The following is an 11,157-nucleotide window of genomic DNA, read 5'->3' as shown; positions in this document are numbered from 1 at the left end:
TGAGCTATGTATGCAAAGGACATATTTCAGATTACTGAAAGAAACGACATTTATTAAACCCTCCTGTGCCAAAATACTTATGTCCAAATTTAAAAATCTGTAAAGTTATGTGATTATTAATTTGTAAATGAGAAAACTGAGGCTTGGAAGTTGACCCAAACCAGTTACTATTTGGTAATTGAGCTCCAAATCAAGGACTTCCCCTACTATTTATGTTTCTCCTCAGTACAGAATAGTACACAGTGGCTCAAAATTATCTGAATCTTTAAAAAGCAAAGTTTATAATGGAAAGCACTTTTAATAATAAAGTTTTCATGATCCTAACAAATTGTGTGTCTATAAGGAGCTTACTAAAATGCCAACATCATTTAATCATTTACTTCAAATGGTACTAAGTGAAACGCAATTCAGTCTTAACATTTTCTAAAGTTAACTTTAAGCACAACAATGTCAGTGATGATAAATGCATCTCATTTATTTAGATGTTTAAGCTCTCGCACTAGATTTTTACAAGCTGGTGAACACTGACAAATTATTTCTCCCACAGAACTATAACCACACATTCCCAGACAGTATAAATATATGGTTGAACTAACATCAATACACATCACCATTTTATCAATTACATAATAAAACAAATTATCAAGTATCCAAATATTAAGTTACGCAGCTCAAAAGGCATATAAAATATTAGATGTCTGCTCAATTCATTAGCAGAAACCCACTTCTTTTCTTGCAAGAGAGGGTGGAAAAGAAAAAAAAAATCACACTTCAAACAAAAATGAGTTGGTAAACAACCTCAGAATGTATGAAAAAAATACAAGAATTTCAGAGTTTTTATGATTAAGAATTGTTTCAGCTACAACAAAGCATGTCTACCTTTAAAAAAATAATTACTAAAGAGCATATTTCTACATGTTCCACACAAGACAAAGGCAACATTTTACTAAAAATACTTAATAGCCCCCTCCCATTCTTTTCTCAGGCCCTCTGTATAAGTTGCACCCCAAGTGCAAACATTAAAATTAACTATAAGGCTTTTTGTCTGGAGACATTAAAGACATGTGCTTCTGTACAATGTAGATTTTCAAAATGGAGGCTTTCCATAACAGCACAAAATGAGATTTATAGAAAGACATTAAATAATAACTAAGACTTGGTATAAAAATCAAAAAGTTGAGTGAACCTGATGTATACTTAATGAATGTGGGAGATGTAAACATAAAGTGAGCAGGCAAATAACCATATAGGTCCTACTTTCTATGTTTGAAATGACTGAGGGGATAAACCACATAAGGTTCAGAGTGTTCATAGTTCCTGGGATTTTAGTTCTGTATGGTACTAAAAGTATACAAGTATTGTGCTGGGTATTTTGGCACCTAATATTTCTAAATCTTTTATGTATTGATAAGATTCTGGCATGGGAATAGATTTAAAGACATAACTCAATACTGCATGATTTCAGGAAAAGTCAATTGGTACAAATGATAAGCACATTTTAAATGCTGAACAGTAAGAATCTTTTGCTAAGTGTCAAAATAGGTTGATCATAACCGAAACATAGAGGCTGCAATTCTGTCAAGCTTGTGGCCTGGTAAAGCTTTTCAATACTCCTATGGAAACTTCATTAGACTTATTCACCAAGCCAACATGCTGGCTAATGTATGACAAATTAGGTCCTATCTCAAAGTTCCACTTCCAAGGCAATGGCATCAGGCACCCGTTTTATTGAATACAACAGTTGTTTCTATGACCATTGGAGTCTTTGAAGCGCAGCCGCATTTTAGGACGATACTTCTCCAAATACAGAAGTTGCTTGCTGTTAAAAGCTCCACGCCGCTTTCTTCAAGGAAAAAACAAAAGATGGACGTTATTAAAGCAAAAGTCCTCCGTGACAACATTCACTGTGCTACAGGCAATTATGACTGCTCTTGTGGCACTTTATCTTTTGATTACACTGTGACTTAATGTAGAATATGGACAGCCCTACATGTGTAGGTGGAATGCAAAAAAGAGGAAAGGTCTTTATTTCCTGGTTTTAACACAATCTTAAAAATGGTCAGATTGGCAGTTCGAAAAAAAATTTGCTCTTGTAGTAATAAAAACACAAATAATGAAAAAAATTAACTACTTACTGTCTTATGAACTGTACTGCATCTTCATATTTCATTCCACCTTCGATTAATGCTAGGGCAACAAGCACTGGAGCTCTGGTTAAGGTAAGAATTTTGAAAAATCATTGTTATAAAATTCAACATTCCAAACACTCCCAAATACAAAAGTACTATTATTTACTACACTTCCTATGTAAGCAATACATGTAGTAAATGTTGACTTTGTTAAAAAAAAATTAATGAAGTACCAGTATTCTCCTATCAAACCCAGATTTTATCTAGAACCAAAAATAAACTATGCCCTTAACTATTATATAAGTTAAAACTTGTATTACCAGAAGGGAATCTTGAAAATATTTAAGGAAGAGCATACATCTACATCCTGGTAATTGCAGACAAATTTTTCCTGAATTCCAAGCATATTTTCCACTTCAAAAAAACCACAACTCTTAAATATCATGAACTCCTTTCCTAAAGATCTTCTGGAAATGTGCTTTCTTTAATTTATTATCAGTAAGACTGTGGCATAGTTGCATGCTACCTGCCCTCCCACCACAGCCATTTTCATTTTACTCTTCATCAGGAGACCAGAACTTTTGGGTAGTGGAGGCAGAGAGGGTGGTGATTGTGATTTATACATCTGGGCATGCATATTTGGTACTATTGGGTAATGAGTTTTTACTGAATCAGGATCTCTAGGATCAAGGACCCCATCAAAAGTACACTATATGCAAACTACCTTGGAACAATTCACAATCCTTTTCCTCAACAGGCTTGGACAATGACTTCAATACCATGGATATAACCTAGCACACACAATTCATTGTACAAGTAATTTTGCCCACAGAGCCAAATGTAAATTGTAGTTACAGCATTTGTTAGTTCCAACAGTACTGGAAATGTTACTGTTATAATCACCTACTTTTTAATTTACTTCAGTAAGTAACCTAATAAAGCAAATTGATTCACAAAGTGATAACTGAAGTTTTACTGGAGTCTGTATCAAGTCTTACTAAAATCAAGACCATTAGCTGGATTTAAGAAATTCTCTTACCTCCCAAGGCCTGCAACACAATGAACAGCAATACAACAACCAGGTTCTTCACGAAACTTAATTTTTACAAGACTTAACCAGTCATCAACAATCTGGTTGGATGGTGGTGCACCATCATCAAAAGGCCAATCCTAAGTCAAAAGAATATTTAAACATTATAGATTTTTAATATAAAGACCTCACTAATAATTCTAAATTTCTAATACTAAAATGTTTTCAAATGCATTTTAACATATTTAAACATACGTTTTATGATACCCGTGTCAATGAAATAGAAATAAATGCTGGATCTTTATAAATACTTACAAGAACACGGATGCCTTCTTTCTCTACAGGAGTAGTGTCATAAGTTGCTTCACATACTCTTACTATTGTGGTAACTCCATACTTCTTAAGTTCCTGGATAAAACATACATAAAAAATACTCAATAAAGTCTTTATACCATGTCACTATTGCCACCATTTATCATTTTTATTATCTCTCCAATAGGTACTGACGATTAACAAAAAATAAATAAATCATGAAATCAATGGCATAACTCATGTATGTTTAACAGGTAAGTGAAGTTGTTTTAAATGACAATACTAGAAGAGCACAAAAGGAAAAGGGAATGTTAAACATTATGCGTTCTTATAAATTAGAAGTTAAAAATTCCCAGGCCCTTCATATAGTGGTTGTGTTTAGTCCTAGTGACACACTGACTAGTTGGGAGATGAAGCACTAATAAGAGAATTAGAAGCAATTCAGAGATAAAGATAAACAGAACCAAAGGAATCACTCATGATTATAAGTAATCTGACTTTACTCAATTACATTAACTTCTCAAACATTTGCTCATTTGCTGTACAGTAATGTATATTCAAAGACTCTAAAATCCCACATCATTTAAAACTACAGACTTCAAGATTCATAATGCATTATTACTAAAATCTTGACTTTTCTTTTAAAAAACATATAGACTGTCATCAAAAGTATTTTTATGATCTGGAAGGCCTAGTTGTTTCTGAGCATCTGCACATATTTATAAAATACATATGCCATTCAAATAAACCATTCAGCATTACATTTCTTCCTTATTAAGAGGCAGGTAGTGAGACTGTTTTGGCTATCTAGCAACCACCAGGAAGAAATAGACAATTGGATTCTACACATCAAATGTGGTCCAAGACATAAATTAACTGTGGTTTATGGTATTAGCCATTAGGATAAGCCAATATAGGAGCAATCCATGTAAGTGGTAGCCCTCTTCCTATAAATTTCATATAAGAGCCACACTATTACAGTGTTCACATATAAATTTAAAGTAAGCAAACGTTGAGGCATGAAGAACCAGATGTTAACTTATAAATCTAAACTAACTCAAGTACATGTACTTCTTGAAATGTATAATTTACCTTTAACCTAAAGAAGACACCGATATTTCATTTCTGGGAATTGGCTCTGTAGGCATACATCTCAGAATTTTCCAAAATATTTTTGTTATACAAAAAGCTACACTATTAAATTGCAATCAGTTTAAGGAAAATTAAAAAGTATCAAACCTTACCTCTATAAATTTGTTTAAGGTCGCATTGGTTGGGTTGTGTGTGATAAGAAATCTCATGTGCTTGTATGTGACTTCCACAGGAGCTGGGCGGTTCATTCGAGCCATGATAATTTAGTTAAAAAACACTCAATAGGGTTATGAAAGAATTTAAAAATTGAATACAGAAATGATGCAAAGAAACTGAGTCTACTTCAATATACTCCACTTGAAATTCCCAGTGCTCTGAGTGAAGTTGGGAATAATGGGAAATGAAATGAACCTCCTAACAAGAAGCAGCAATTCTTCAATCCAGTAATACTGAGGCAATAGAAAGGAAGTGCACTGAGGTTTACCCCATCCAGGTCAGAACGCTTGTAAAATGCTCTGCAGATTCCAATTCAACACTTCTGTGTCCAGGTTAACAACTCATATGGGGGCTTCTTGGTGGAGTAGTAATGAATTTCTACAGTTCACTTGTCTGCATAGAGGTCGTGCTGTGCCTGGCAATAATCTCCACTGCCCTTCAGAAACTCCATAAATGTGTGACCAAGAACACCACAGAACTGCTGTTTAAAAGAAAAAGAGAGAGGGGGAGAAAGAAAGTTGTTTTCCAATTCAAAAAGAACATGTTATCCTATTAAAGTATTTAAGTATACAACTACCTTTCCAAATTTGGGTCCAAGCTACCTTTTCAACTTTTACTTGAACCACAAAAATACTGGGATAATTAGATTTAATCAGAAGCATAAAACAAGCATTCACAAATAGATTACTTTAAATTGAAATTACTGATATACTATAAAGACCCCTTAAAGAATACCTGTTACCTGGTCAATATTCCTTATACATTTTCTTCTGTTATTTCTTTTAAGAGTTGGTTGTTTTACATTGTTACAAAATATATGTACAACTTTCTATATTGGTTTTTCCAACTGATAAAATATTTTACAATTATAAACTTCATGAAATCTTTGAAGCTGTTAGTCTTCCCATTTACTTACTTCACTAAAGACTTAACCAATATATTCTTGAAAAAACAACCCCCCCTCACCTGGTTTTCAAAATGATTACATATACACTAACTCATTTGATCCATTAACAAATCATTAAATTATTTTATTTAACAGACTTTCCTCATTTAAGTCTCTGGAAGTTAACAAACTTGTTCTGTGAAATATTATAAGAATGTGTTTTTATAAAATAAAATAAAAAAACAATTCTCATTAATAACTATAAAAGATATTCATAATTTCAATAATATTCTTGTATTTTAAAACCAAAATTTCACTCGACTAGCCTAAAACCAAACCTAATTTAAAAGGGTAGAGGGAGGAAGTGGTGGGTGGTGGATATTACTTTGCACTTCTTAAAAAAGTGTATTCTTGCACCTTTCTGACTACATAACCCAAAATTAAATAAGTCACTTGTAAAGATGTTAAGGGCAATGACTGTTCTCAGTATTCTGATTTCTAGGTACTATCTTTTTTGCAATTGTAAACCAATTTATAAGTAAGACTGTATTTCACACCATAATTTCCAACTACTACCTAAAACTTAACTAAAATTTCGGTTTCAGTTGAGCGAGTCCTTATGTAAGCAGTTTTATCAGCAAGAGGAGAAAGCAATATAGAAATAATTCACGTAGTGAACTGGGTATTTTTACTGAGCGAGGCCACCAGTGGCTGGGGGGCTTCTACCAAAGCAGAAGTGACCACATACCTATCATCTTTCCTTTCTTTCCAAGACACCTCCACCCCTCCCCACTTTCGTTGATACACGACAATCTGTGATAGGCAGCTCCAAAATACCAGGGATTTCCCCATTTATGAGTTGCATATAAAACGAGGGGAAAGAGCAATTTCTGTGCAGAAGCTTCAGTCAGTTTGTCAGATTGCAGAGACAACGCAGTTAAATCTCCGTTGGAGAATCTGTCCCACATCTACTTATTTTTAGGTAATGCATCTACAATAAAACATGTACGACAAAAGCACGTATGACATGCTGCCTACTCTTGGGAATGATCTAGCTTTCTCATTTTCAACTAATTTACTGCCATCAAGTAAAAAACTCATAAAAAGAGTAGCAGCAGGAAGCATTGCCTCAGAATCTGGACCCCAAGCAGGCCCACGGTTCCAACACAGTGCAAAAAACAACTTAATATGTAGTCTTGGAATGAAAGAGGCTTCCACAGACAGAAGACAAACCTTAGAATTCTGGCTCTGGCTGGCTACTGCTGCCACAAGCCAACAGAAGCAAAAACACATTACACGGAGGATTTCAGGAATAGCCCCTGGTTAAAAGTCGCCATGCGGGGCCACTCCAAGCAGAGAAAGCGCGTGCTGGAGGCCGGCCGAGGACTCCTCTTCGGTGCAACAGCAGTAGCCCTGGAAGTTTCCAAGGCCATTTCTCGACTGACTTGTCCCAGGGAAAGGACAAGACTCAACTTGTTCCCTTCACCCAAAGCCCGAAGTGGGGCGTTAAATCCGGAACAGCTCGAATTACCAGGTGGAGACTGGGGGAGCAGGGCGGGGCGGGGGATCCGCGTCCTCACCTAGCAGTTCCGCTCCAGCCCCCCCAGGGCTGCAGCTCCAGGGCAGCCCCCGGATGGCCGCCGCTCAGCGCCGGCGGCGCAACGGGGCCCGCCCGCGGCGCCCCTTCTCTCTGAGCCGCAATCACGGGTTCTCACCGCGCCTTCAGTCAGGCGCGGACGCCGAGGCCATTTTGTGTGAGGCGCCGGTCCCGGCCGAGGAGCACAAAGGTGGCTGCACCGGGTTCCTGTCCCGCGCCGGCCCCCCAAGAGCTCCCGGCCGAGACCGTTAGCAGCCCCGCCTACCCCACGCCTGGCCGGGTCTGGTGGCGACCCCGCCGCCGCCGCGCCCAGCCCGTATCCGGCTCCGCAGTGACACGCGCAGCCCTCGCCCCACCCCGGGCCACGTCTCCAGCTCCCCGGGCGGGCCCGCTCTCTTTCCGCCAAACAAAGGGGCCTCGGGATGCTGCGGAGCCCGCAGGGCCCGGACCAGGCGCGCCGGGCTGGAGGGCCGACGGCGGAGGCGGCGGTCACAAAGCCGCTTTTGTGGCGCCCTGCCTGGCCCACTGCGGCGGCCTGAGCCGCCCGCGCCGCTGCGCAGGCCGGGCCCCACCGCCCGCGCCGCCCCGGGCTCGGAGGGGACGAGGCCGCCGGTGCCTTCCGCCGCCAACCGCCACCCCACAGTTCCGGCGTCCGCTTCCCCGCAGCCAGCCGCCACCGGCCGGCCCCAGGGCCGTCGCTCGGCTCCCTCCCGCCAGCCTGGGACCCATCGAAACTGCGGGCCGGGGTGGCGGAGAAGGGACGCCGGGCTCTGAACAAAGACGACCGCGGGGATGGGGGGGAGGCGGTCGTGGAACCCCGGCTGGAGGGGTGGCGGTGCGACGGATACTCACAGGAATATGTTTACTCATTGAAGATTGTGGCCTAATCATACAGCCGGTCCCGAGGCGGCGGCGACACAGGAGGCGGCGGTGAAGGCGGCTGCAGGGCAGGGGGCGGCAGTGGTCGCGGCGAGGCGGCGGCGGCTTTGCAGACGGCAGCGGGGGTACCAGACTCTACCATGCAGTGAACCGCTCCGAGGAGAGCGCGTAGCCGAGCCGGTCCGCAGTCGACAGAGCCAATACCCGCGCCGAGGCGCCCTTGCGTCACAAACCCTCTCTTTTATAGCCGGCGCGACGTGAGCAGCCCGGACCACCAATCACGGCCGGGGGCCCCCGGGCCGGGCGCCTAGCAGCGGGGGCGGAAGTCCGCCCCCGGCGGACGTCACCAGCCGGCGGCTGCCGCCGGTGAGAACCGGTTGATGAATGGCTGGGCGCTCCGGAGCCGGGGAGGGAAGGGGCTGAGGAAGGACTCCGGGGCGGCCGAGCTCTGGGCGTGGGAAGGGGTGGAAGCGGGAAAAGGCCCCGATCTATCGATTGGGGGGGGGATCGCGCCGCAAACCCAGGTTCTTAGCTTGAAAACCACGGAGGGGGTGCACGCTTTACACGGGAGGCTTGAAGTTTGCCTCGAACTTAACATGCCGTCCCTTTGGGGCTGGAACCGTGTCTCAGTCCCCGTGCTGCTCGCTTCTAGCCTAAGTCATAAACGCAGTCACCTTTTCCAGCCGTTTACCTTGGCACCTGGGCGCCCCAGGACCTCCGTCAGCAAGTCATCGCTCAGTCGCATGACCGCCCTCCCCGATGACTCAACACGTTCGCCGCCACGGGCCTGGGCTCCCGCTAGAGTAACTCGTCGCCGGGGGCGCTTTCCAGCGGGGAGGAACTTATCCTCGCTACCTCATCCCGCCTCGGACCGGGAGACTCTCCCGTGATGCGGATCAAGCCCCAGGCTCCCTACGGTATTTTTATTTTATGTTTGTCTTTGGTCCCGTCTCCAGGACTACGGACGCTGGCGGCCGCCGCTGGCCCGGCCGCGGCGTTGGGAAACCACAGGCGTCCTTTGTCCTTGGGCTCGCCGGACGCGCCGGCCCCTCGCGGAAGGCCGCTCCCGGGAAGCGTTGGAAGACGAAGAGCGTGACGTTTTGCCAGGCCCGATGGAATTCTCTTGCGTCAGAGCGAAAGCCGTTCTCTTTGTTCGTGCTGGGCCCCGCTGCCCCCGTCCTGGTAATTTGGGGCGCTGAGCAGCGGGGCCTCATCAGGGCGGGTCTGTGCTGCGCAGGGGCGCCTCCCCCGATCGTCTGGAAACCCTTTCTGCTCCGCTTTCCGGAAGGAGTCCGCAGGACTTTCACCTGCTTCGCAGAACTCGGTGTTTCCACGGACAGAGGCCTTTTGTTTGCTGTTTTCACGGGCCAGTAGATTGGAGAGGGTTTTAAGGATCAAATTGTGTCCTCAGTCGCTGCCCCGTGGCGCCTTAGGATTTATTAGAACTTATATTTAGAGAGTGTGGTTGCATAGTTGTTCAACTTTTTTTTATAAACATTATAAACGAGGCGAGTGCTTTCAAAAAAAAAGGAATGGGGTCAGGTTGTTACAGGAACGCGTCTACTCATCTTCACTTGAAAGTAACTTGCCGGCCAATGAATCCACCTAAATCAAAGAAAGCCGAAGAGCTTGGGAAATACATGACCCTTCACAATGACAATTATAAAGAAATCTTAGGGTGGGAGGGGCCTTCCTCAATAGGTCAGGGAGCAAAATGAAAGATTTCATTATACAAAATTTAAAACTTCCATATGGCAAAAGACTTTTGGCAAAGTGAAAATAAGGTCACATGGGGAGAAAATATTGGAGATGCATCATGAGCAGAATTAAGAAAAGGCTTACCAACATTTACAGCAATATAGTTAGAAAACATATTCAGTCAGCTCCCTTTGCTACAAAAGTTGGTCAGCACAGTGATGACAATTGGAATATTAAAGTTTTTCATGTAATGACTTTTCAAAAAATGAATTTGGTGAGACAAGGCATACATTCAGCAAATGGTAAGCAGAGGCAAATCAGTATCAGACAGTTTCCTTGTAGAACTTGTGATACAGGTTGTGAGCCTTGTGATCCACAGATCCTATAATTACCGCAAGCAGTGCTGACATGAAGTATCCAGACAATTACGCTCATCAAGCCCTGAAAGCTGGGCTCAAATTCGCAAGTGGACTGCTCAGCCTCGGAGGGTCTTAGCCTCTGTGAAAAAGTCATAGTCCAAGGGTGAAAAACTAGAGAAAGCTTTTGCTATTGAGAGAAAGGAAACACTTTTAACAAGGAATAAATATGGCCTTGCTGACCAGCTCACTAGATTCTCTTAGTCATGGGCCTGCCACTCTGGCAGATGCCGTGTTTACACGTGACCTGTGCCACTGTGGTTCACTTGTGCTAAGGGTGTCTGCTCTACTCAGACCAATAGTTTCAAGCTGCTAATTCTTAGAGAACAGTAGTCCATCCCAACGTTGGACAGGAGACTCATTTGGTCTGCAGACTCAAAACTCGAGAGATTTACACTTGGAGCATCAGCACCCGTATTAACTAACAGAGGATCTCCGGCCTGAGCCAGCAGGCTTGCAAACAGTGGTCCAGACATCCAAAAGCAAGAAAACGTCTCTGAAAGCCAATGCTCCAGAAGCCCTGAAATGGAAGACTTCTCTCACTAAACAAGATGCCCAGCTGCAAGTTACTTCTCAGCCAAACACTGTAAACCCACAGAAACCCCAGTGGGTTTCTGGATACGGGTGCAGAGGGTGATCTTAAGTATATTCCCATATTTAAGAAGTATCCTAAAAATTCAGAAATACAGCCATGGCTCCTATCAGCATTATAAAATTTTATTATCCTTTTGATGATATAGAGCAGCCTATTTTTTTTCTCTTTTAATTCTCACCCAAGGATATTTTTTTCTATTGTTTTTTGGAGAGAGTAGAACGGGGAGAGAGAAAAAAGAGAGAAACATCTATGTGAAAGACACATAGATTGGTTGCCTCCCACAGGCACCCCGAAAGGGCTGGAGATA

The 11,157-nt window shown here is 42.9% G+C and overlaps 2 protein-coding genes across 3 annotated transcripts; both read right to left on the bottom strand.

Annotated features, from left to right (window-relative positions):
* Positions 1-454: 454 nt before the first annotated feature.
* PTP4A1 (protein tyrosine phosphatase 4A1) lies at positions 455-4,820 on the bottom strand (the record flags this gene model as incomplete). Of its 2 annotated transcripts, none has more annotated exons than XM_081140971.1 (5): positions 455-1,843; positions 2,136-2,210; positions 3,169-3,299; positions 3,475-3,567; positions 4,716-4,820. In XM_081140971.1, the coding sequence occupies 5 exons, from the start codon at positions 4,818-4,820 to the stop codon at positions 1,726-1,728; spliced, it is 522 nt and encodes a 173-aa protein (XP_080997097.1). In that variant the 3' UTR covers positions 455-1,725. The 2 variants fall into 2 exon arrangements, with proteins under 2 accessions (XP_080997097.1, XP_080997098.1); XM_081140972.1 differs by having other exon boundaries at positions 455-1,839.
* A 326-nt stretch (positions 4,821-5,146) lies between these two features.
* Positions 5,147-8,199, bottom strand: LOC308558930 (uncharacterized protein). Its single transcript, XM_081140973.1, has 2 exons — positions 8,115-8,199; positions 5,147-5,260 (listed from the first exon to the last, which is right to left on the bottom strand). Exons 1-2 carry the CDS (start codon positions 8,151-8,153, stop codon positions 5,165-5,167), a joined length of 135 nt encoding a protein of 44 aa, XP_080997099.1. The 5' UTR covers positions 8,154-8,199; the 3' UTR covers positions 5,147-5,164.
* Positions 8,200-11,157: the final 2,958 nt, after the last annotated feature.

The sequence above is a fragment of the Miniopterus schreibersii genome (genome assembly GCF_964146895.1).
Source record: "Miniopterus schreibersii genome assembly, chromosome: 6".
NCBI classification, from domain to species: domain Eukaryota; kingdom Metazoa; phylum Chordata; class Mammalia; order Chiroptera; family Miniopteridae; genus Miniopterus; species Miniopterus schreibersii.
This window is presented reverse-complemented; position numbering and strand designations above follow the sequence as displayed.